The sequence below is a fragment of the Alosa alosa genome, chromosome 15 (genome assembly GCF_017589495.1).
Source record: "Alosa alosa isolate M-15738 ecotype Scorff River chromosome 15, AALO_Geno_1.1, whole genome shotgun sequence".
Taxonomy (NCBI): Eukaryota; Metazoa; Chordata; class Actinopteri; order Clupeiformes; family Clupeidae; genus Alosa; species Alosa alosa.
The window spans coordinates 22,253,790-22,281,342 of NC_063203.1; the positions used below are offsets into that span (position 1 = coordinate 22,253,790).

General features: G+C 40.4%; 2 protein-coding genes across 2 annotated transcripts; both read right to left on the minus strand.

Annotated features, from left to right (window-relative positions):
• Positions 1-4,578: 4,578 nt before the first annotated feature.
• Positions 4,579-6,275, minus strand: LOC125308357 (somatostatin-2-like). The gene is made up of 2 exons (XM_048264812.1): positions 6,001-6,275; positions 4,579-4,877 (listed from the first exon to the last, which is right to left on the minus strand). The coding sequence occupies exons 1-2, from the start codon at positions 6,154-6,156 to the stop codon at positions 4,656-4,658; spliced, it is 378 nt and encodes a 125-aa protein (XP_048120769.1). The 5' UTR covers positions 6,157-6,275; the 3' UTR covers positions 4,579-4,655.
• Positions 6,276-7,842: 1,567 nt separating this feature from the next.
• Positions 7,843-27,553, minus strand: LOC125307900 (E3 ubiquitin-protein ligase rnf213-alpha-like). Its single transcript, XM_048264031.1, has 22 exons — positions 27,523-27,553; positions 26,945-27,040; positions 26,433-26,534; positions 25,608-25,814; positions 25,176-25,266; positions 25,054-25,088; positions 24,870-24,964; positions 24,479-24,632; positions 23,900-24,065; positions 23,453-23,511; positions 23,266-23,413; positions 21,311-21,402; positions 19,126-19,368; positions 18,865-19,003; positions 15,659-15,733; positions 11,576-11,732; positions 10,806-11,004; positions 10,647-10,718; positions 10,337-10,534; positions 10,075-10,164; positions 9,430-9,596; positions 7,843-8,379 (listed from the first exon to the last, which is right to left on the minus strand). The coding sequence occupies exons 2-22, from the start codon at positions 27,023-27,025 to the stop codon at positions 8,226-8,228; spliced, it is 2,724 nt and encodes a 907-aa protein (XP_048119988.1). The 5' UTR covers positions 27,026-27,040; positions 27,523-27,553; the 3' UTR covers positions 7,843-8,225.

The window sequence follows — 27,553 nt, forward strand, 5'->3', positions numbered from 1 at the left end:
TAAGTACTACTAAATAAGTAATAGAGACAGGCAGATTTTTATTTTTAAAGGCCAGTTATTTCATGGATCCAGAATACTGTGCATCCTGATAAAGTTACCTTGGCCTTTGGAATTAAAATAGTCCCACATCATCACATACCCTTCACCATGTCAAAGGGTATGTGGGTAAATCAAACCAGCTAATAGGCTAACTGAAATAACACCCATGCCAATCTCTAGGTATGGTGAAGGGTATGTGATTATGTGGGGCTATTTTAATTCCAAAGGCCAAGGTAACTTTATAAGGATGCACAGTATTCTGTGATCCATGAAATAACTGGCCTTTAAAAATAAAAATCTGCCTGTCTCTATGGGAATTTAACATAGGGGTGGGAATACTTATGACCCCTGTATTTTAAGGAAGAACATTTATTTATTTATGATACATTATTCATTCACTAAGAAAATTGGTTAGATATTTCCTCATTTTTCACTTAAGGCATTAAGATCAATTTCCAAAAGATGATTTTATATTCCTCTTTTCAGTCAACTTTAGCATGGGTGCCAATACTTTTGGCCATCACTGTACACACACACACACACACACTCACACACACAGAAAGAGTGAGAGTGAGAGTGAGAGAGAGTCACCAATCAGCATACGTGAGTCCTTTGGGAAAGCGGGAGAGATTGTGGTTTGTGCAGCATGCAGCACTTGTAATGTTTAGGTGCTAGATGGGCGGGAGCTGTCCGCAGCGTTAGTGCTGAAGCTGTCCATGCCTACTGGGGTGAGGCCTGGCACTGAGCATTAATGCAACATAATGCAGTTGATTTACCTTAAAATAAAGCTTTCAAACTCATTCTGATGCTAGAATACTGAAAATATGGGGCAGTTTCGTACCCAAAATTAGAAAGTTGGCTCAGACAATGGCAGAAGGTTTGTGCCATCAAAATTATTTTGAAAATGTTAAGGTTATGTTAAGGTCAAAAAACTGTTTAAAGGCACACTATGCAGGTTTTTTAGCTTAATATGCAGGTTTTTTAGCTTCATTTACCTTCATTTACCAGCTTCAGAGTCATTGGGATGGTTATATGACTTTTTTCGGGTTGAATGGTCGCCGTCTCGCTTCCCCCTAGCACCTGTGAGGGAAAAACCACCCTTGTAACTTTGCGGGCCGACGGCCTCAGTGTCAGGAAGTATAAGTAACGAATTGCTTTACTGCATTCAAATACACATACACGCCAGGCACCGGCTAGAAAAAGGTAGCGATGGAGTTTCTCAGACATTCGTCATGACAGAGCAAGCGAAAAATAAGCAAAAACCGAAGAAAAAAAAACAGTAAGGAAATTGCCAAAACTGCATAGTTTACCTTTAAGGGTGCATTCAAATGATGGCATACACACACAAAACACAGACACACGCCTTCACACACAAGCATACAGATACATACACACATGCACACAAATGCACATGCATACAAACTAAGGGTATGTATATGCTAAACAGCAGGAAAAAAATCACTGTGTGTGTGTTCATCCGGAAGACTGTTCACCAGCCTGTTTCAATGGGTCCTATACCATCTGAGAACAGAAAGCATCAGGTGATATTGAATAAAAACATTAAAAAGCAAAGTAGAAAATATAAGAAATAGAAAAATATAAAAAAGAAATAAATACATATAAGTTGCTGTATATAAAATACAACATAAAAGGTAAGTATATATAAGAGACTAAGAGAAAGCCACTGAGAATAGTTTTGTCTTAAGTCTTGTTTTAAAACTTGTGCAGGCAAATGCTGCTTCACAGTGTTTGTTGAGCACTTCACTCAACAGTCCCCAGCTCAACAGCTACCCACTATGCACAAGTTGGCAATGATTCGGAGTGACTTAGTCATTTCAACTTGCTTGACTGACATATTATCTGCCTGAGAGGCTGCCACAGTTAGAGAATTGCCTAATCAATGTTTCCAGACAAATTGTGGGAAAAGATGAGCTCATTTTTTCGAGGAATCTTGACAGCTTTGTCTGAATGCCCACACTTGCGCTCGGGTGGCCAGTGCCGACACAGTGGCTGATGAGGCTTTTGTTTGCTGGGAAATATCATTAGACGGGTGACAGCTGCAGATAGGGGGTGGATGAGAGTGTGTGTGTGTGTGTGTGTTTGTATAAAGTGTGTTTGTGTGTGTGTGTGTGTGTTTGTATAAAGTGTGTCTGTGCGTATGTGTGTGTGTGTGCATGTGTTTGTGTAAAGTGTGTCCGTGCGTGTGTGTTTATGTGTGTCACTCCATTATTATGCCTTCACTAGAGTAAATTCTAAAGGATGCGAACAACAAGTAAGGCAAGCTGTTTAACTACACAATTTATGTGTATCTGAGTTTGTGAGTTTGAATGTATGTGTGTGAGTGTGTCTGTGTGCGTGCATGCATGTGTGTGTAAGCAGGCATATACATATGGGGTGTGTGTGTGTGTGTTGGGCAGGGTTGCATTAGAGGAGAGCAGGGCACAAGGATTGTATCCACAGAGTGACAGCTCTATGATTACCTTATTAGAGCAAAGAAAAAGGCGATTAGGCTCATCAGCGAGGTAGCTGTGCATAAAAGTGTGTGTGTGTGTAAGAGAGAGAGAGAGAGAGAGAGAGAGAGAGACTAATATTTACCTTCTGCCAGGCTGGTCCAATCACACAACCATATTCTCATATACGCAAAACCTGCGGCCAACTCACCTGTCTCCCTCAGTGTTCTACCTGTCGCACTCCCTTTAGTCTTACTGTATCTCCCTCCTTTGCTGTCTCACTATTGGCGTTCTACCTGTCTCTCTGATTTTTCTTTAGCCTGTATTCAACTATATTACTCATCCATCAGTGTACAGCCCACACGTCTTCTGCTCTCTGTCTCTGTCACTATACACACTTTCCGTTCTCTCTCTCTCTCTCTCTTTCATACATACATACACACATTCACTCCTTCTCTTTCTCTCCCTATCTCTCACACACACAGACACAGACACACAGACACACACACACACAGAGAGAGAGAGAGACATACACACTCATTCATACAACATTCACTGTCTATCCATCTCTTCCTCTCGCTTCTTGACACACACTCACTCACTTACTCACACACTTCCTCTCCCTCTCCCCCCTCTCTTTCTCTAGTCACCAGGCAATTGACTGTGCTCCGTAAACAGTGTGGGTGAGAGATGTTTTTAATGCCTGACAAACTTGCTTTTCAGGCTGGGTAATCAAACAGCGTGGATGTGTCTAAATATTTGCGCGGCTTTCAGAGGCATAATTAAATAACAATTACTGCTGACTAACTGTCTTCTCCACTCCGCCTGTGCCTTCTCCTGCAGGGAGACAGAGCACATGAGGTGTCCCTGTTGTCGCAGCCAATATCGCACTAATGAAAAATGCATCAAACGGCCCATTAGTCCACGCGCCTCGCAAGAAGTGCTTTAATCACGCTCGAGTCGTCCGCGAGAGGCACGCCGCTTTTAACAGACAAGACACGCTGTTACAACTCAAACAGGCTGCCGATGAGAGGTGCCACCATTACAGAGGGTGGACTCTCTCCTCCTTTTGCTCTCTCCCCTTTACTCTTTCTATCTCTCTTGCTCTGTTGCTGTCTCTCTCTCCCTCTCTTTATCCATCTCTCCCTGTCTATCTCTCTTTCTCTCTCTCCATCTCTCTCATTCTCTCTCTCTCTCTTCATCTTTCCCTTTCTCATTCTCTCTCTCTCCCCCTCTCCAAAGCCCCCACCCCGCTCGTCACTGACAGTCTTAATCTCCTCATTATGCTGCGTGTCTTGGGAGCAGCACTGGTGTGTGAAAGCCCTGGTGGTCACTAATTAGGTTTTATCACATTAATGCGGCACGGAAGTGACCATCACCTTCACAACCATGTTGTCACTTAGGGCTCACTCTCTTTCTCTGTGTGTGTGCTGATATCTTTAAGTGTGGTCCATGTCTGTGTCGATTATGATTGTGGTGGTCTAAAGCTGCCTTTTAAGTAAAAACTCATTTCATTTGATCGCCCAACTGGTTAGTGGTCACTAAACCATGTCCTGTTTCAATGGTGTCATAGTCCTAATCCCTGTGCCTGAGTGGGCGTTGTTTTCCAGCTTTTTCCGATTTTCCAGAGCGTGAAAAAGCATTTCGGCTGTGTTCTTATCTTGGTCGCTGTTGGACTGATTCCATCTGTCCAGCATTCTCCTGTTTTTCTGAGTGCTCTGCCTGTCCTACTATTAATCTGGCAGTCATCTTCAAATCCTAAAAACATACACTCAAAGCACCTCACTTTTCACAGAGGGCTCAATGGACCCTTTCAACAATAAAAACAAAAACAATGCTTGAACGTTCTATTTGGGCCCCAATCTACTTCCTCTGCATTAAGATAATATATGGAATGTTAAAACGGAAGCCTTGTGGGGCCAACTATGATGCTGATAATGGAACTCTCTTGAAAGGGTCCATATGTTTCAAACCCTGCGTCACTTTACACACTGAAAACACAAATAAACAGACAAATAGTATTCAAAAAATCATCACAACTCGGAATCCAGCAACTGTATTTATTAAAAAATTAATATTTTATGGTAAATGTAGGGGCGTGGTTATGGAGTATGATCTGATCTGATTGGATGGTGTTGAGTTATGTGATGGCATATAGGCGGAGTCTCAGCAGGTGAAGCTCTTCCAGTAGAAGCAGTCAGCCCTGCGGGCCCGAGGCGGCAGGTACTTTGGTTCCGCCAAGTGTTCGAGTTCCACGTCCATGTCCACGTCCATGTCCACATCTCCCTTCAGCTCGGATATAGACACCTCACTTTCCTCTGGAACCGTCTCCTCAGGCAGGGAAACACGGGACAGCAGGTCCTCCATGGCTCGCTTGCTCCACTCCCGCTGGGGAGAGGGAGGGGTGGGGGCATTGATAAAGAGACAGAGAGAAGACTGTCAGAAAGAGAGAGGAGAGAGCACTTGTGCACATGGGTGAATGTTTTTATGAAGGATGATAAACTTATCACTCGTGTGTGTGTGTGTGTGTGTGTGTGTGTGTCTGTGTGTGTGTCTGTGTGTGTGTGTGTGTAAGAGAGAGAGAGAGAGAGAGAGAGAGAGTGCGAACAGACTGATTAGAGTTGAGAAAGGGTGTAGTTGCCAAAATCTGCACTGCTCAGCCAAAGGCACCGCCTCGTGTTCGCAAATCAGATGTGAAATTGACGACGAGCCCAAAATCAGCCAGCCACAAAAGAGAAGAAAATTCAGCCAATTTCTGATTTAATGCTGCAGAGAGTGTGAGCAGTGGGGACAATTCTGGCCGTTCACTCCAAAATCGAACGCCAATTTGTGCTCGCCTGTGACAGATTGCTCTTGATTTAGATGGAGGGAGGCCACGGGCATCTCTCTCCGTGCCTCAGGGAAACAACATCCCTGGATCCCTCTTACTTTGCAGTGAATCACAATCTGGTCTGAATCTGGTGGATCCAAACCTGAGGAGGAACAGATCCCTCTTGGAGTTTGAATCTCATTCCACCCCAGACAGTGCTCTCAGCCAAAGATTGTTTATCATCATGCTGTCCTTAATTTGGACTGCATTAGAACTACAAAATGCTGATTGGTCATGTGATTGCTCCTGACCATATTTATGTAACTGGCTACGCAAAACCTTCAGACTGCAGAACCCTGCTGGGAATTAAAAGCACTCCTTACACTTCTAACAGCCTAACACACCTAAAACACATTTACTATGCACTTCCCTCTCTTCCCTCATCTACCACTTTCTCCTATCACACATTGACACATACAACGTCTGCACTCTTATCCTCTAGTTAAATAGTATTGACTGACCCCTACCTAAGGTCTCTTCTGCACTGTAGCTTCCATGTAATTGCTCATTCTGCTAAATGAACGAATGTCAATCTAGAAGCAGTAAGCTTAACCTGCTGATAGGCTGACTAGAACACAGAGGGTGTCCAGGACAGGCTTACCTGAGCCTCTGCATCTCACCTGCCGTGCGTGTGTCACTCACCTGGGTTGCCATGGCAGCGGCGGCGCGTGCTCTCTGGAGGAGCCTGCGGTGTCGGAGGTCGCGGTTCTGATCGGGCTGTGAGGCGGCGCTGTGGGCACATAGAACCAGGGCGAGGGCCAGCAGGGCCAAGGAGCAGGGTATTCCATTGGATCTCATGGCGAACTGGGTCAAGTTGGGGTGGAGAGAGATGCAGCAGAGCTGTCCTGCACGGCTTCAGAGTTCTGGCTTCGGGTGTAAGTCTTGGTCGCTCCACACTGCTGGGAGTTCTGGTGACCCGTCCTGTTCTTCTACCCTTTTTAAACGCTGCCGTTGTGAGTGACAGCCGGCCTGGTTGCCTGGCGATGGTGGAATGGAATGCCGTGTCACAAAGCCCTCATATTCCACTCGCATCTATCTCATTCTGTCACTCAATCAGCCTGACACATGCACTGGGCAATGTTGACTTTACTCCGCCGGTAACAATGGAACAATTAGAGCCTTAATGGACTCAGCTCCCGGAGCCCAGGCTGCTGCGCCACGACGCCGCAATGTGTGAAAGGCCAGGCTTCCCACTCAGGAAGCGGCAGATTAGCACAGGCGGCAACATGAAAACAGCGCAGCTTTTAACTGAGCATAATGGAAACATTTAATGGAAACATGCAGAACAATGAGAGAGAGAGAAAGAGAGGGAAGATGCATGATGAGTGGAGATGCACCATAACATTCTGTGTGTGTGTGTGTACAGTAGGAACAGGTATGTGTCTGCGAGTGTGTGTGTGTGCATGTGTGTGTGAATGATTGTGTCAGCAAGCAAGAGCTAATCTGCAGTATGACACCAGTAGTATCCCACAAAGGTAGTAATCTTATTTCTCAAATGAAACAAAGGTCTAAGACACCAACCTCAGCCACCAAACCTCAAGTCCGAAGATTGTAAGAGTCTAGGAGCCTTCACATTCACAGGCTAATTGAATGAGAAATTAAATATTAAGAAAGAGATGGGATTTAAATAAGGCAAAAGGTGACTAGGAAAAGTCAAGGAGTAGGTGATGAGAAAGGAGTCCACATGCCTTTCTTCTTTTTTCAGTGAGAGCAGCTCTCTGCTTCCATCTAGTGGTCATGAGTGTTCACTGACACCAAAGTGCTTCCCAAATGACAAAAAAGGAGAGGTGCAATTAGTCTGTAGTTTGTGCTTACAGTTAGCGCGAGATGACTATACAAACTGTGCAAAACAGTGATAAAAATACAAGAATAAAAGCATGAATCAAATAACACCCTGGGGCTAATTTAAAATCAACTTTTTGATCCAGACATATTTACAATAGCAATAGTTAAACATGGATCAAGTGTGCCAGCTGTTACGGTAAATTCACTGTTAGTTTCTCTCTATACCCATCTGCTGGTGCAATTCAAAGCTGCTGTCATAACTGTGAACCTGCCATTGGTGAGAGATTGTATCACATCATGTGTTGCACCAGAAAGCATGTAACGTAAGGGACTATTCTGCATGGGATCAGAACAATTGGAGTCTCACTAACTGTGTTTTGACATCCAAACAGAGAGATCTAGCATCAACCTTATCTTGTCATGTTACTAGAGGTGCACCAGGATTGTTGGATGCCTGAATAACCATTTGCAGTATAACTATTAAAATGCCAAATTAATTTCCTTACATTCACCCCTGCCTATAACTGATTGGCCATTTGTGTACACAGTAGGATTGCCCGTAAAGGAGCACTATGTCTATGGAATCTGCTGTTTACTGTAAGACTCGAGTATACTTTTGGTACTCATACACTAGTAGCTGCTTAATGTGCCATAAACGTAGTTGTCTGGGTTAATGCTTTAAATGAATGAAACAATGCAAATACTTCAATCAGTTTATTAGCCATGGCAGTATTGCGGATTAATTACGATACACCAAATCAAATCAAACAAAAGTAAAAGATAGAGATTTACTAAATTTACTAAATATAAAACTAGAGAACCCATTTCATTATTAACTAACACAAATTCAAATTCAAATTTCTTTCTAATAGGGTGTCTTTCAAATCTACAGATTGTGAAATAACAATCTCATTATGAATCACATTAACACAGTCAAAGGCAAAGAAGTTAAACTTATCAAGAGTCTATTTGTTATAGGATAAATAATTAATGGATAACTGAAATATATGCTAGTGATTTAAAAGGTTAAATAAAAACCAAAAAGTGAAGTAGCTATATAATGTGGAAGGTCTGCGTGGGCATCACACAGAGAGGCCTCTCTTCATCTTAACAACCATTTTCCACAGAGCAATGCTGTTCTTCATCTCCAGGTCCAACTCTAGAGACTCCACACTCTCCAACACATTCTCATCAATCTCTCCAAAGTCCACAAAGGCATCAAATGTTTCTTTCAAGCTGAAATTGAAAGAGGAAATGTTGTAGTGAAAGTGAACTGGGCCCAGTTTTCCGAAAGCATCTTAAGCCTATGAGCGTCGTAAAGTCCCTCTTACGAACGTCTTAAGATTTGCTGACTGTTTCCCGAAACCATCGTAGCTTAAGAACGTCGTGAAAACACTCGTAGATCTACGAGTGCTCCAGAGTTCTCTTTACCGGCTAACAGCGTCTTAACAGTACTTCTCACTGAGGTCACCAACAGGACATACAGGGGAATTACATCTTAGAATACATAATCCAACTTACGTTATTATTCTTTATTGTGTTTAGCTGATGAATCAGATTTTAGCGTGCAAAATAGTAGCCTATAGCCTACATTTAATGGTCATAATAATGTGATGAAAAGCGGACAAAAATACAATCCAGTTATGAAACGAAACGTTGCCAGAATAGTTTGCCATTATCTTTGCTAAGTGAAGGCTATAATTTATTAGTCCTATGAGGTAAAAGCAGAGAAAGGAACATGTGGTTTAGTCTGTACTGCATCAAAATCTAAGCCTACACATTTCCTCACTTTCTTACTCGACTTCTTTCTTATCTTCAAATGTGTTCTTAAGTGACACTGTGAAAAATTATTGCATGGTGCAACAATCTAATCTTAAATAATTACAATTATTTATGTCTGTGTGTGGTATATAACCTAGCCTACCTGGGATGCTTACATGCAGATGTCAAAGTGTTTCTATTTTCGTATTGATGTGAATTAATGTGTAGATCCGAAGTTTAAATGGTAGGCCTATAGCTGTGACGTGCAGTCACCTGACATCACCATCAAATTAGAGGATATTTCAGAACTATTAACGTGGACAGCTCCCCTTAAGATCATCTTAAGAGCAGTGCACATGCGTTCACGCTACGAGCATGTTCGGGAAACGGTCGGAAAAACCAAACGAACGATCGTAAGATGAATTGTAGAAAAACCCTCTTAAGAGCGTGTCTCCGTCGCTATCGGGAAACTGGGCCCTGAATGGTACAGGTGTGCGGAGAATGTACTGATCGAATTATACAGACCTCCAGTCGGGAGAGACATCCTTCAGATGAATGTTCATGATGACATAATGCAGTTCTGTAATGAAGAGGTCCTCTTTCTTGAGGTTTGCCAGTTTGAGGGTGATTTCCTTCCTCTGATCCTCAGAAAACGCCTCATGAAACTCTGGCTCTATCATGAAGAATGGATTCTGAGAAGAAAAAGATGAAAAATAATGGCTTGGTTATTCATCAATTCATTAAGTTCTACAAATTCAATTTTTATGTGACAATGGACATACAGTATTAAGTACAACACAATTCATATGCGTTTGTGTGTTTCAAACACAGTAAATTAACTAATTTTGTCCATACACCAGAAAACTTAGAAATTACTTTAAAAGGCAAAAGGCTGGCACACTCTCAGATATGAAAACATATCACAGAATATAATTTTGCAAATACTGGGAATCTTGCAGTGTCACTATTTACAAGGCTACACCATTGCTCATTTTGAGATTATTTTCTCCTTGTGCACTAGATATCAACAGAAATACAATGAGGCTGATGTCATTGTTACTAAGTCATCTTTTCATTTCACTCAACATTGTGAACTAACTAATATCATAACTCGATGGGATGACTTAATTCTTACACTAGTGTTTAAAGGGCCAACTGAGTGGTATGTACCTGATTCATCTCAATCAGCAGGGAGGACTGCCTCAGGGATAGCACCTCCCATAGAGACTGGATATGCTTCACTCTGCTGGTTCTCAGCACCTGCAAACACCATGGACAAATCTCCGTAGTCAAATGCCAGCATTATATTATTATAAGTATTATAATATTGTAATAAGTATTGCAATTGCACTGTATTGTAATAAACACCAGCATTATTATTATTAAATAAACATAGTAGCTATGCCCTCGGTGTACACATAGACAGGTGTACCGGTAAGCTGAGGGTGTGTGTTCTATCCTCCAGCTTCAGCTCTTTCCTCAGGTAGTTCACCAGGTACTCCTCAGCAGGAGGGAATGATAGCTGCATAAACCCAATGGCAATTTTCAGTGTAGAGAGGGCAGCTGAGATCTCATTCAGGAACCTGAAGTCATTTAAGATGCTGTTCCGCTCATTGGTGTTTAAAGGCTCCTGGGGACAAGGGCAAGATCAAACAAATTAGAAATGTAAATAAAATGAAAAATATATATTTTTTTTACAAAAAAGGAACATGATGTTGTGATGAGGGAGTATTTGTCCATACCAGGCGTTCCTTCACCATGCTGAAGAAAGCACGAAGGGTTGTTCCAGTGTTGTACTCAAATGAGGGAATGGTCTGGAAAAAATACAAATTTGTTTTAGGTACAAATACAATTGTGGTTACCTGTTGATGAAGCATTGTGAACTGCTCTGGAAAACATACAGTAACGTTGATGATAGGTTTCTCTGTGAAGAAGCGGTCGACTATCTGCCTCTCCAGGGTCTTAAAGTTGTAGTTGGTGCTCTCTGTCCCGTCTTCACACACCACATGGTCAATGTTGGACATTGCAATTGTCAAGAAGTCTTGCTCAGGGGTGCAGTCAATCACATGGGAAGGCTTGACCTCACTAGTTTTGATGAGCCTTATTTAAAAAGACATTCAACAAAACAAAGAACAGTAGTACATTATGCTGTCCAGTAAAGGAGGTATATTTTGATTGTTAGATATAGTATTAGAACTGTTGACACCAGTAGAAAACAATCGGTTTTACCTAGCTTGAGTTGCAGCTACAGTGCTACACTCTGTGGGCATGTACATGGGGGCTCACGGACATGCTCCCAGAGTATAGCGCTATGGTGCCTGGCTGCATTAGCTGTTGATTGTAGCATCTTGAACTAGTTAAAACCGACTGTTTTCATTTTGTTTCGTACCGACAGTACTCGGTGACCTCAAGAAACGGAGATCTATGTGAAAATTCACCGGATTTCTCCTTTAATGTATCCTAGAAGCAGTTCATACATAGTGACCAATCAAAGCAGTAAAATTCTTCATTAGTACTTCACATAGCTTAGCAACGAGATAAAACTTGTGAGAGAGAAGTTTTAATTGTCCCTGTATTATGGCGACATGTCAGTCAACACATTAATCTGGACTGACTCAGATATAAGATAGTAGAGAAATGTACATAAAACACAGTCTACAGTATATCATACCTGTTCTCTTTTGGGTTGGCACAGTTAATACAGTCATTCTGCATTCTAACAAGGTAGTCTGTCACTGTGTAAATGACAGATTTTTGTCTGGGTAGAAGGTCCAGGATCATCAAGTCTTCCGTTTTCTTGTCCATCACATCTTTAGGGATTCTGGGGTCTGTAATAATATTACAATACTAAATGTGGTTTCAATTGTTTAGTAAGTTTTACTTAAAAAGTGAGGCAACAGATCAAGCCACTTCTGTCATTTGGCTGCAATGGTGTGGCGTGAAAGTGTGTGTGGAAGTATGTAGGGATGTAACGATTACTGGTATAATGATAAACCGTGATAAAAATGTTGACGATAACAATTACCGTTTTCTTTTGAAATATCATAATTATCACGGTTGATTACCACGGTGTTGAAACCGTGTGTTTAATCCTTCCCAGCTTCACCCGAGCCTGCTTTTGACATACAGTAGGCCTGGTACAATGAAGCAAAATTGGTACCCTACTGATTCTGTTGTCTAATTGATGGTTTTAACTGCTATTTGGATTAGGCTACAAGCTATTTTAAAAGGCGGAACATTTTCACCGCAAAACTTGCACTGTATCATTTAGCCACTCTGCGTCTTTTTATGTTCGCGTCCACATTAAATCCATTCCACTCACGTTATCAGAAGAACACAGTAGCCTAAAGTTTTATTTCGAACACTTAATTTGGTCTCACTCAGGGTAGGAATTTCACGGCGGCCAAGTCGTTGACGTTGCCCCTTGCGTTGGCCGTGATGTCCCTTTGAAAATCAGAGGTTTACAGGCCACGGTGGCCTTGGTGCCCTTCTTTCAATATTCTGCTTTGCGTCCTACTAATAGCGATTTTTATTTAGCCTATGGCCTGTCAAAATATTCACAGTGCAAATTAATTTAGTCTTTTACGCAGTGGAGAAAGTGACAGCGCAAGAAAGAAAGTGCGTCTAAATTCACCCATTCTTCTCAGTTGAACTACTCGCGAAGTAGCCTACTCATCACACAGACATCACAAGTATCACATGAAAGAGCTTTTTCTTAGCTTTTAAACAATGTTAGTTTTGAATTGCTGTGGTGAACGGTTCGCGAGAAAAGTAAATAATATAATTCAATTTAATCATAAATTCTACTGAAGGTTTTGCGTCCTATACTTCACGAACCTTTCGTTTAACACATGACAAACCATATATCAGAATAAACAGCAGATCTTACCGAACACAAAGGTCCCCTGTACAGTTAGCCGTTCCAGAGTAATCCAGTTTTGAATTTGCAGTAAATTTCGACATGAATGGATGTCTACAAATTTGGGCTTTAAGTTTTACAATGTGTTTAAATTGTTACACATGATTTCATAACGGGCCAAATACAAAATAAATGTTATAAATATCGCCTAGATATGGGTAAATCAGAGGACAGCTGACTAAGAGTTTGTGAAAGTAGATCACAAAATGCTAAGCATGCATCTAGGCTATTTGAGTTTCTTAAAGCTGAACTGTGCTTAAATTGTTCAATACATGATTGCATAACAGGCCAAATATAAAATAAATGTTAAATATAGCCTAGATATCTGTAAATATTAGATGATCAGATGACTTGCAGTTCTATGTAATATGTCATGTTTCATGTTTTTGTAATGTTTCATACAGTAATGCAGGTCTACTGCAGTGAATAGGCTATACAACTTTGATCATTTTTATAGCCTACTACTGTATAGTTAACTTTGGCCTTGGTGCCCTAACACTGAAGGCCAAGTGGCCTTGCCCCCAGAATGGTGAAATTCCAAGCCTGGTCTCACTCATTGGATCCAAATAACAGCAATAGCAACCTCCAAGTAATGTTAGGGTAAGTTAAGCTATAAGCACATAGCCAATTAAACATGAAAAACTGAACGGGACACTTTTTGAAACTATTTCAGCTTGTGTAGGCCTATCAGTGCTTTCTGAACATATTGAACACACTTTTAAAAATACCGTGATAATACCAAAAACCGTGATCATTTTGGTCACTATAACCGTGAGGTTAAATTTTCATACCGTTACATCCCTAGAAGTATGTATGAAGAACGATTGGATAGGGTGTGTGCATGAGGGATATATGTGTGTGTGTCTGAGAACAGCAGAAGTATGAATGAAGGGGGAAAAAATATAAAACAACCTCCTAAAGACCATGAGTAATACTGTATGTTGAAATGGTAGACCTAAATGTACAAATGAGTTGATGTAAAGCCAGGATCTGGTCATATGCCTTGTCATATGCCACTCTCCCATTCAAGCTTTCTACTGTCATTTGTTCAAGCGCTGGTTCGAAGGATTTTTGTGATTCCCAAAGAATAAAGACCGATGAAAAAATCCCTGAAACGGGTGGTTGTATTGGTTTAGATCGATGACGTAATCCGAATGACTTCGACTGAAAGAGAACTACGCAACTCCTGGTACAGGCCATAGTCATCTCATGACTCGACTACTGTAACGCCCTCCTGACAGGCCTCCCAGCCTGCATAGTGAAACTCCTTCAGATGATCCAGAATGCGGCGGCGCGCCTGGTCTACAACCAACCCAACAGGGCACATGTTACCCTGCTGCTCTTCCAGCTACACTGGCTACCTATGGCCGCCCGCATCAAATTCATGTCTCTAATGCTTGCCTACAAAGTAGTCTCTGGTACTGCTCACACCTACTTGAATGCCCTCATACAGCCATATACTACCTCCCGACCATTGCACTCCTCAGACGAATGACGTCTAGCACTACCACCGGTATGCTCAGGCCAATCCAAACTTTTTTAAATGTTGTTCCTCGTTGGTGGAGCGCACTACTAGTTCCTGACTCGAACTGACACAAAAGCAGCACTCACTGATGCACTTTTTCTTATTCTAAAACTGATAGTTCCGGTCCTTGATTGGGATTGGCTGAATCGCGTTCAATGGCGTTGTAAAATGCAGCATAAACATACACCTTGACCACATTTCGTTCTATATTACTGCGCTACCATAACTTGATACAAAAGTTAAAGTAGCTGTGTCTCGACGTTGCTTGGCAACCATTCAGATAGAGGAAATATATTTCTTGGCGGAAGAGTGAGAGGAAGAGAGGAAGAGATCTTGCCAACCTCACTATGGGCCAGATGTACGTACATTTGCGAACGTATCAGCGTCATGGATAAACCGCAGACTGCGAACGCTGTCAGACACAAGTTTCCGTTGTATGTCTAGTGTAAACTGTGCCTTTCTCCGTCCATAAACACAATTTACAAATGTCCACAACTGAATGGCAGAGCCTATACAAGCGCAGTTGAATGAAGTTAACTGATGACAACATTAAAAAGAATCAAACGTTTAGCGATCATGAAATTATACCATACATGATAGGATGTCAACAAGCAGGGAGATAATGAAGATCGGTAGTTTTACTCAAAGTACTTGTGCACGTAGGCTATGGAAAATTGGTCAAATCTAGCAAGTAGGAAAGTGAATGACGTGAAAGTGAAAGTAAGACTTCAAAAAGGCCAACGTGAGTTAAAGTTGCTTCCGATAGTACAAAAACTTACAAAACTGGTGCTCTAAATAGCGATTCTGTTGTCTTTGTAAGGTTCTCTTACTGACGCATTGAACTGCAATTTTGGATTAACACCTGCTTTTACTGTACAAGGCGGAAGTATTTAGGCGCAGAATAGACGTGCACTTTCAGGGGCAGTCTTTGTAGGCTACATACCGCGGAATACATAAGCGCTCTTTACGCTTCCCCTCCCATCTTTTTAAGCTAAACTCCCACTTTCCCCTGGATCCTCCCACGAATGCATATGCATGACACGAAAAACGCAATTAGCCATGTTCAGCTCCCGCGACAGGCAGTTTGCGCTTTTACATGATTGCGGCCTGTTTGTACATACCTCGCAATGATTTTACATGCACGTTGCGAAACAAATATGCCTGAAGTGGGCGCAAACGCGTTAGTACATCTAGCCCTATGTTTCCTGAATCCGACATTTTCCTCAAATCTTACTGACTGTAAGATAGCCATTTCTACTTGCAATGTAAACCCTTTGTATAATGTCATAGATACAACAGCGTCATCTTACATTTAATTGTTGTCAAATGGCCCCATATTATCTTCACAATATCCACATTTTCAATGAAAACTTCAATCTCAGCATCTGTAAGAAATGAATGACATGGTTAAGAGTATTTCTTGATGTATGCTGTGCCTGAGGTGTTTTTGTTTTCCTTTTACAGCCCAAAACACACATACTGTACATGCATTATGCACATGATTGGCAGTACATATTATACAACAGTAGAACAATTGATCAATTTCTAATTGGAAAAGAGATATTCCATAAGAGGAGATATCCTGACACAGCTCTTTTTTAATTAATAAATAGAGCCAAGTGATTTTATAATTTATTGAAGAGGCCACCAGAGGAAAATAGGGGAGGGTCATGTCTTTTTATTCTTTGTTGGGGGGAGGGTAACCAGCTTCTTTTTATCTAAGAGGGGGGGTCACCCAACTTTTGTATTCATGAAAACAGCAAAAAAGTGACAAGCAAAGTGGCTCGTTTGATTGTTCATTTCTGTCACCATATAACATTCTCTTTCGTTCCATAGCTGTCAACATTGAACATTGAAAATAAGGGAGATTTCGGGTTTCTCACCCAAAATATGGGGAAATGTCAACATTCGTCCCCATTAACTTTGGAAGGGTTGGAGCAACAAAGTAGCCTACTTTATTCACGCCTAACAGCCTATATTCATTTGGTCAACTTTATACAGCCCTAAAAAGGCTAAATTTACCTTTGGTTTACTTTTAGTTTACTGTATAGCCTAACTTTAAACAGTGTGCATGCTTAACATAGTAAAGAATACTTGAGCTTCATTCATCCACACATCCAGCTCGTTTTGACAAGCATTTCTACGAATTGACCTTGTTCCTGCCCATCTCTAGCTTTGCTGTCTCCATCCTTTCTGTTTTTGTTGTTTGCAAAATAATATATAGTATTTATTGGTAACCAGCAACAAGTGCAATTTGTTAATCGCTGTCAAAAAACAGGGGAAATTCTTTGTCTACTCGTAGCCGAGTGGCCTGATGGTAGGCAGGTGCGCACATAGACATACGGCCAAACACTGCAAGCGCCAGTGAATCGTGCTCTCACGACAACCACGCTGTTAACTTAAATAGGTTAATATCACTCTAAGTTTGCATTCAAAACGTAAGCAAAGCGATTATTTGAAGACATCTGTATCGCTGGAAGGGCAAGGGGATAACAACAGGACAACACAGAGACAGGCCAGATGGCAGGACTAATGTTATGAGAGTATTAATATGGGATATTCTACAGGAAAATATTAAAACGGCAAGACAGCTGGGGAAAAGTTAAAATACATGATAAATCCGGAAAAAGTTGGCACGTTAGGGATGTTTCGGTCCCTGTGATTATTTGTGAAATTGTGCAAACAGCCTTTTAAAATCATTTGAGAAGGAAGGAGTTGTAACATGTAAGCTCCCAAATTGACGCTCGTCCGAGAGTTTTGGATAATGTTCAGCTTCGGCAGCTTTACAATGACTGAGGAAGCCTAGAGACGAGTCCATAGCAAACAGTTCATGTGTTGAATTTGTTATTACCCTGTGTGCTTTGTTGAATGGTCTCAATGTTTAATGGTTTTATTTCATGTGAATACTATTTACTAGAGGAGTAACTTATTTCAAGTAGGCTAATGCAGTTATGCAGGAAGTGTGCATTTAGTTTCCATGCTTATTGTGTTTCCACAACAATGTTAGTGAGTAAATCTACTGAAATAGCCACCATCTTGGTGGAGTGTGATGTGTAAGATCAGAAAGCAGAGGTTGATATAAAAACGTTAGCCTGTATCAGTGTGTGTTCATAGCGCAAAGGAGCGCGGGCGGAAGACATCGACAATTGGCCGGGTAGGGTCATGTCTTTTTTGGAAATTCTGTTGGAGGGTCATTGAAAAAGAAAAGGGAAGGGAGGGTCATGCAACTTTTGACTGAAGCACTCAAAATCCCTCCGGTGGCCTCTTTTATAAATAACGAACAGTCCCTAAATGGAGTATGCTGAATGTACAAAATAACTTTTAATGTTAACATGGAGACAGGCGAGTTTACACATTCCAATAAACAATGCTAGACACCAAAAACTCGCTGGAACTATTTTTGAGGGCAAGAATAAATAATACAAATTGTAAATGATTGATGTCTCTAAAGCATAGGTTCTCAAAGTGCGGCCCGGGGGCCAATGGCGGCCCGCGGAAACATAATATCCGTGATAATATCTGTAAAACTGTTAAAACTGTACAACTGTACTGTGTGCTTTGAAAAGAATGAATCTCCGTTTAGTGGTGTTTAGTGGTCGTCAGGTTTTCCTGTGGTGCTTTGGTAGCTGGAATTGGCCCTGAATAAGGCCTATGCTGATAAGAAGCAAGGCACACTGAGCCTGTTTGTTCTAAATACGTTTGTACTTGAAATGGACTGCAACCAGAACTGTTATATCCCAAATTTGTCTGTTGAGGGTAGAGAACCCAAGGGATTGTGTGTGCATTGCAATTTTTCTTAAGATTTTCACAAGTTTTGCCTCAATTATGAATTAAAATGTGTTTAATGCAATAAATATAAACAGTAGAGATGCAACCTGCTCATTAAAATCATTACAAATGGATTTCCCCCAGTTTTTTTTCTCCCCCCCCGCCCCTTTGGTGGCCCTCAGTTCAATGTTGGGTTGCTGAATTGGCCCTCACCAATCAAAACTTTAAGAATCCCTGCTCTAAAGGCTTCAACTGTTGATTAACCCCTGAAAACTCATCTTGGTCCCTGAAAGATACATTTTAATTTATTTTTTCATGAAAAATCCCTGCATGGCATTGAAATGTCATGTATACATCTTGACTCCCTCTGTCAAAGTAACAGTAAAAAGTAACAGTAACAGGCAAAACTAACAGTAATGAAGGACTTGACAAAGGGTAGACATATGTGAATGGTTGTGTGATTTGCGGATCAATGGTGTAATGTCCAGCGTTAAAAACACCAAATGGACATGTTAAAAAGATGACAAATTTACATTTTTCTGGAGTGGGTCTTTAAACTCAATTAGTTGGTAATGGAACTGTTGTATAAAAGCAATATGGCACTCCAGACCATTAGTATCCTTTACCATCCCTGTTCTTACTTATACCTTAATGCTTAATTATATTTGTAACATTTTGTGATTACTTAAGTACAATGTACATTTACATTAAAAACATTTTTTATTTTTGACATCAAAAATGCTCTGACCTGGAACATTCTCCTTAATAAAGGTCCTGATAGGCACATTCTCATAGCATTGCAGATCCACATTGCGAAAGTGATGCATCAGTTTGTGCTGCAGGCTGAGGACTTGAGGCAGATATCTGATGTACCGTATGTGGGTAGACTGTCAAAACACATGTCATTATGATTTACCTTGCTATCTCAAGACAGCCTTGTAAAGTAGAGGTCACACACTATTATTACAATTCTGTGTATTGATAGAGGCTACTACAGTGAAAAACATACATTTTTCAGGAGCTCTTTGAGCACTGGCAGGTTTTTCCACTCGTCTTTCTGCTCAATGAGGTGTTTGAGCAGCTGAATTGTCATCCTCTGCTCAAATCTCCACATCAGGGGAAGGTTACACACGCCTGTGATTGGTAGGTCTGTCAATTCGGGTACTGGGCTGTAGACTATCTGGGCTAGTTTCTTCATCCCTCCCTTTCTGAGAATGTTACTGTGCATACTGGAGAAACGGTCCTCAAAGTCCTTCAGAAAGACAGAAAAACAGTTTCATAGACATGAGACACAGCAATAAAGATACATGACTATGACTTTTGAATGAATTTCAAATTCACAATCAGAATGAGTATAATAATTGTGCTCTAACGGCCAAGTATGTTTACACACACAGGGCCGAATTCTCACTTTTGCGCGCAAGTCCTTTTTTTTACGCGCTTCCAGTTACGCACTTTTCAGTTATGCTCATTCTTCCATTCTCACATCTGTCACACCCACAGCGCGCAAGTTCAAAAACAAGATGGCCTTATGAAAGGGGTGTGATTTGTGTAAAATATAACCAGACTGATCCACCACCTTGTATATTTAGGTTGACATGTGAAACGTGGACTTGTTGACTCATTGACCTTCTGAATGTCATTTAAATCCAGAAAGAACACAAACCAGTCGTCGATTTTAAAAATGTAAGTAAAGTGAACTGAATTGCTAACTGCCTACAGTAAAATGATGTGTCACCACATAGCGTAACAAAGAATTGACTTCACAAAATTTCAAAATGTCGTTCTAAGGTTTGTTTATAAAGGGTCAAGATCTGCTTGGGGTGTGTAGATTCATAATTTAAAACTCATTGTTGAGAAAGAAAGTTTTGATGGCAGCTGCTTCTCATATCATCAATTTATTTATGCTAACAAAGCTGTAGACTGACTCCTGCAGTTTCGAATACAGTAGAGAGACTGGCATAACAATACCAGCCACCATTAGAAATGAATCAGAGACAGGAGAATATAAACAATAATTGCTGCTCAACAATAGTGCAGGCATCTGTGCAAGTGTATGAAGGACTTTGGTCAAGTTGGAAAGAAATGGACAGATTCGAATGAAGTAGGCTATATGATGATGACGACTTCAGGTCAAGTTAAAACTGAAGGTGCACAGTTGGTAAGCTCCAATATCCAAACAGGTTGATTAAAACGGGGGTTTCACCAATTTAACAAAGTAGCCTCATGAATAAGGTAATATCGGGACATATGCCACCTTGTGACACTAGTAGGAAAATCATAAAGCCGTATTGGCATATTAAGCACCAAATTTGATACTGTAATGTTAATTTCTTAGCCTAGAAATCTAGACACGCCCCTAGTGGCAGCAAATTGCTGCCAGGGCTAGTCTAGCAACTCTCCGTTGGCTTGTGAGCTCCAGAAATCAAAACTCAATCAGGCCAATGAAATCGTGTATAGAGTCGTTAGGTGGGCTAAACATAATGATTGATGGCAGAGTTGCAATGGTTTGGCTTGAATTCCCTGCTACTTGAAAACAAATAAGATGGATGTTGCTGTTGTCGAACAGTGTGACACGAGTTAAGCTTTTATTAAGTTGGCTAACGTTTGAACTAGCCAACTAGCTCCGCTGGTGGGAAACGATGGGACTCATAGCGCTGCCGCTGTCTATTAGCGTGCAGAGGGAATTTGAAAGACAACTGATTATCCCGCCCCTCGGACTGAGCACTGCGAACGGTGAGTGCCCAGACCCTACATTTTAATGTGGGTCTGGCTCGTCAGGCTATTCATTTGTAACATTCTGTGTAACCTACCGACATGTATTTAGAACTAGGCCTACTGCTGACATCGAGCAATATGATGTTTCACCTTTTAGTGGCGATCGACCAGCCCTCAGGAGTGCTTAGCTGGAAAGGTGCTTAAGTTACTAACAGAATGCGTGCAAGAGTTGTATACATAAGAAATGCCTGGATTTTGGAGTAGCTCCTCCCAAAGTGCGTAACTGGCTCCATGGCGCCTAAATGACGAAAGTCTTAAGTTAAGGGCAGAATGCGCACAGGCGTATAAGCGCTTAGTTGCATGCTTTTTGTTTACTTACCCAGCCTTACGCACATGGGAGAATTTGCCCCACAATGAATTCAGATTGGGCAGTTGGTGACTCTAGTATTACAGAAAAAATATGTACGCCATCTTACCACAAATAAGGTCTGCAGTTTTTCATGGATTGATGTTTCCCAATCCACTCTTTTCTGTTCAGTTTCAGTGGTTGCAATGCTGTTGTCTGCATCTGCAAATTGTTAGACATACCAATGAATAATCCAGGTTGACAAATAAATAATACGCATATGCCACACGGTCGGCAATATTTAAATATTTTTATATGCGAAAAACGACGCTTTGGTTGTAGAAATTTCGGAAAGTCAGATTGCCTGTATGCAAGTATCCTGACAGAACTTTTTTATGATTAGATTTAATAAAATCTAGTGAAAAATAGGCATTGTATAGTCTAAAAATTCCATTCTTATACTAAAAACTTATGATAGCGAGCTAGCTACCCAGTTTGCTGGTAGCGATTATAGTGGTGTGATAGGTTGTTTAGCAGTCTCAATCTCAATCAAGTGTTTGGCTAGACAGAATGCAGCATGTGCTACTACCAAATCCGTTGATTGTAAAACCCTAACACATGTAATATATCCCTGATAAAAATACAACTCTGGACAAAAACAAATGTTATCTTAATGTGGATGCATACGATAGTAGATGTGATGCATGAATGCTTGAATGCGCGCCACAATTATGGCTTAAAGGAGAATTCCGGTGTGATATTGACTTAAAGTATGTTGAAACATGAGGGCGAGTGTGAACGTATGTCTCATAGCCCATCTCGGCTTGTCCCCTGCACTCCAAAATCTGGCGCTAGTTAGCCGATGCTACCAACAGCTTTTTTAATGGTGGTGCTTCGGCATCGGGCTAGCCATGCAAATAAATCACTGTTTTACACCATTTACGAGGCTCAATGTATCTCCACACTTCATTGGTAGACTTCGAGGGGCCCTGACATTTAAAACGAGACATTGAGAACAGGTATGATAAGGGATCAGATTCCAAAAATAATTCAGTGGAAATGCATAGATTGCAGTTTCTTCCAGTAGCAGTAACTGGAATCCATGCATTTCCACGAAATTATTTTTGGAATCTGATCCCTTATCATACCTGTTCATTCTTACTCGCATTTCGACTTATCGTGACTAAATTCAAGATGGCTGCAAACGCTAAACTTCGTGAAGATACTGTCTGTATGAATCGTCTTGTAAGTAAACTACCAGTGCTTTTTCAAAGTTCTCAATGTCTCGTTTTAAATGTCAGGGCCCTCGGAAGTCTACCAATGAAGTGGGGAGATACATTGAGCCTCGTAAACCACCATTAAAAAAGCTGTTGGTAGCATCGGCTAACTAGCGCCAGATTTTGGAGTGCAGGGGACAAGCCGAGATGGGCTATGAGACATACGTTCACACTCGGTATCATGTTTCAACACACTTTAGGTCAATATCACACCGGAATTCTCCTTTAATACGCCCAATAAATAGCATAGGCTTGTCAAGGCTTGTTTCTTCCATTTTGGAGTAGAATTCCTTTTATGAAGAGGTCACGAAAACTCAAGTATAACTATTTGGACTAAAAGGGGAAGAAAAGGCAGTTATTGGTATCACCTGAAGGGTAACATTTTCATTTAATATTTCAATTTAATTAACAATATTCAGTATCCACATAAACCAATTCTTAATAGCTTCAGTCAGTGAATATGTACAGAGCCTTTTCACCTATTTCTATGCATCTATAATAAATGAATAGATAATAAAATAGAAAATAAAAGCATTAACCACTGGAAATGAGTCATCACTAATTTATGGCATATTTACAAAGTTGGTAGCTGATTTTTTCAAAACTTGATTAACTATTAAATTCATTGCTACTGTGCATTTTTCTATTCCTGCTCTGAGTTTCCTTCGGGATAATAAAGCAGCCTGAAAAATAGCCATCTTAAAGGTAACACAACAGATTTAGATTTAAAGTCTTCACTTTTTGATCAACTGGACTGATTTTGCTATACTTTTACTACACTTAGGTTGAATTTAAAGTTCTGTTTCACCTGCAAGGTCGTCATGTTGCTCTTCTTCTTCCTCCTCCTCCTCTTCTTCTTCCTCCTCTTTAACTTCTTCATCTTCCTCCACTTCAAATCCCTCCACCTCCTCCTCTTCTTCATCTTCCTCCACTTCAAATCCCTCCTCTTCTTCTTCCTCCTCCACTTCAATTTCCTCCACCTCCTCTTCTTCCACATCCTGATCATGCTCATCTTTTTCCTCTTTTTGCCCATCCTCTCCTTCGTCTTCATTTCCTGTTGATAGACTGTTGTTGTTATCACTACAACTAATGTAACATTTAGCCAGGAACTGGCATTCTTTTACAATTTGCAGAACCAGACTTGTTTCTTTATCTTTTTCTACCAAAATGAGAGCTGGCTGGAAACATTGAAAATATCATCACATTATTTTATGTTTAGGTAGATATTTATACTATGTAAGTACTCAGCTCATAGCAATGTAAAAAGATGAAACAAATGTGCCGGCTGCAGTGAGAGTTCTAGTCCTTGCAGAGTGTGTTGCGCAAGCAATGACAATAATTTCTGAGCCTTCTCTTTATTTTTAGCACATATGTATTATTGCCACTTTATTTATCCAGATATATGACATGCACATTAATAACAGTCTGAAATATGATTGCACCTGTTTTAGTTTCCATGATGTGTTTCAGGAAAAAGTGGACAGCCGTTTCTGCATCCTCAATACTTTTTCCTAGAGCACTGGCAAGCAAGTCAATGTCTTTCTGGAGATGGCACCACAGGTATGCTCTTACATCGGTTGTTTCAAACTGTATTATGTTTTGAATTTCCTACAAAGAGAGAGAAAACAGGAAAAACAATCAACACTGCTGACACAACTGAACTGTAGCGTAACATCTTATTGACACTGTTTTTGACAATGGCCACTAGCAAAGTCAAGTTTTTTGGACAGCACTACACTGACTTTGAGGTCACCAGTTTGGTTATACTCAAAAATATCAATTAAAATACATATCATTTTCCTGCTGTTTATTTCACTGAAAGGGTCTTACATACAGGTGATTATAAGAGACCTTTGTTTATTGGAGTCTTGGATATTATGTTTTAGGCTGTGGTACGTTTTAACATTTAGGATGTGTATATGCAGTGTCACAAAAAAGTGAAAAACAAGTATTTTTTTTCTTCTTGTAATTTTGTATAGTCCAAATGATTGAAAAATAATATCATTAATCATCAAAAATACCTCAGGATGGTCCACTGAGCCCCAAATCAAAGATGAGTGAATGAGGGCTTGGACCAGAAGAAGTTGAGCCCCAAAAAGATTGCGCTCTCCTTCCTGATCTTTCCGACTCTCAGGATCACCGAGGTTATGGCCTCTTCCACTACCCTCTCCATTTCTTCGGGGTCACACAAACAATATTACTGGTAAATAGTTTTCACATAACCTTTTTTCAGACTTGACATCTATATTGATCATTTAGAATATTGTTTGTTTGGTAACCAAGAACATAAATATGAAGGTGAAATAAAACAAATATTATGATATGAAATGATATAAAATAAACCTAAATCAAGCAGGACAAAATCAAAAATAATCATGTGCAGACAGGGACACTGGCTATAACAACACTCACTCAGTCTGTTGAAACCCCTCCACTGGTTTGTGCATCACACCGCCAACATCTTGGCCGCAGCTAATACATTTATCTGTTACCCAGGGTCTCCCACACTATAAACAATCAACCAGAGATTAACCAAATGCCATAAAACTTGCACATAAAGAGAATGAGAACTGGTCTGATTTTGTAGCAAACTTACATTTCCAATTACAACAGGCTCACCACACTGACATCCTGTTGAGATACATATGTTAATTACTTTTGCCTAATGTTTAACAAAAATTCTACTGTAAAGTTTAAGGCCAGACAGACTACACTTACTCCAAACCGTGTTTTTGTCATTCTCATCTGTGGGCTTAATCCAGCTCATTATCTCATATACTGAACTTGGCATTGTTGGCAAAAAGATGTCCTAAAAAAGAACATACAGAAGGGTAATACTCTTCTGGTCTAATTTTCAGCAATCATGTGTTTTTTTTATTCATGCATTATGATTGTGTTAAGAGTGAACATATAATTTTGAACATTCATAAATATGTACGAAAGCCATTTTTTTTAATATTATCTGATAAATTAAGAATTGATTTTCAAAATGATTTGAGATTATCAAGGTGACTAATACATATATTTGCATATAATACATTGTCTTTGTGATTTGAGGCTTTGTCTGGCAGTACTATAGTCATAGTCATGGTCAAGTTTATTTATATAGCACAATTTAAAACAATATACTATAATGTCAAGAGTAGCAACCTTGGCATCTCCAGGTCTGAAGCACAGAGTCCGCAGGAGTGCAGCCTCAGGGGCTTGGGACAGGTGCACCACTACAGCTGTGTGGAGCACAATCTGGGACAGACCGGGGCTCAGCTCTGCTAGAGCGCCCTCAGTCACTTTTTCACAGATTCCAACAAGGCGCCTCCATCTCATATCTCTGTTGGGCTCCACCTTCATCTTTTCAATCTAGAAAACACACACGCACACATGACAATCCCAATGTCATAAACAGTATATATATATATCATGTCTTTGAGTTGTGACTTATTTGTTAGGCTGGATATATTGGTTAACTTGATGAGCCATGTCATAGTGAACACCTAAAAGATTAGGATCAATAATTCATTCACAGTAAACCACTGGTGAAGGCAAATAGGTAGCTAGCTTTCTAGCCAGTAGAGGTGTTGAAATTAATCAAATAATCAATGCATCACGATGCGGACATGGACGATGCTGCATCATCGTCTGTCAGATTGTCTGCTGTGTTCAGACTTTGTTAAATAAAAAAGATTGTTTATATCTTACTACTTGTATTTTGGATGAAAACTTTTTATTGAAAACTGTATTATATTAAAATATACAGTACCTTAATGCATTCTGTCAAGTCAAATATCCTATATGGCTTTAATAGAAAAGTGTATTTGACGCATCTTGAGTGAATTGTGAGTGTATCGTGATGCATCAAGATATCGAATCGAATCGGGAGATCAGGGAAGATTCACACCTCTACTAGCCAGCCACATTAGCACCATTATGTGGTCTTTTACACAAAATGGCATACAGATTGGATGGAATCAAACTCACCAATGAATCTTCACTGCCTAATAACATCCTGTTTTGTGTCACCTGTTTGACAGCTGCCAGTGCCATGCACACAGAGAAGCATTCTGAGCTCCTGTCAACATCCTGCACCAAACCAAACAGACATGCCAGTCATAGTTACAAGATTAGAATGTAAAATAAGAAAAAATAAAACAAGGTCACTTGTATCCACATTATACAGGTATAATATTCGGGGTAATACTTGTTCTTGTTATGAGGTTACAGTATGTGACACCAAACACCATTCCTAGTGGCAAATTACATGACATTCTCCTGTTAATGGAAAATCCCATGACAATGCTTGGAATTTTATTTGGAGGCATTAACAACTTACATGACATGGCTATAACAGTCACAGCAGACATTTACAAAAGCTGTCATGACAATTACTGGTAATTATCATTAAGTCTTTAGAATGTATTGTTAATAAAATTTAACAAAATGAATAGTGTAAATCCTCAACAACACAAGTGCAAAATACCACAATACAGTACCTCTGCAATATGCTGCGATGGATCAATTGTGTCAAGCATGATACGTTCATACAGGTCTCCATACATGAGAAACGGATCCATCTGCTCAGCTGTGTCCTAGAGATAAGAGCAAATTTTGACAAAATACAAAACAGGGGTCACTTCTGACATATCATAAAAGCACCAACTTCTGCCCCTTTCGTTCGAAAATTATATGTCGTTAAACACAATCTGGTTTGGTTCTTAACAGCAGCATTACTGCCATCAAAATCTGATTTTGTTCACCGTGCTCGGAGTTTGGTGCTGGGTTGGTAGGTGCCTATTTCCGCCCTTTCACACGGCACATCAACAGTTAGACCGAGAATTCTCGTCGCTAACTCAAAATTCCACTGGAACTCCAAGCGGATTTGTACACGCAGCCTTACAACACTATTTACAACTATTTGAGTCACGGTAAAATGTCATTTTTGGTACATAGCTAATTTAAATACACTTATGGCATGGATGATTGTGTTTCTTAAAGGATAATTCCGGTGTGATTTTGACCTAAAGTGTGTTGAAACATGATACCGAGTGTGAACGTATGTCTCATAGCTCACCTCGGCTTGTCCCCTGCACTCAGAAATCTGG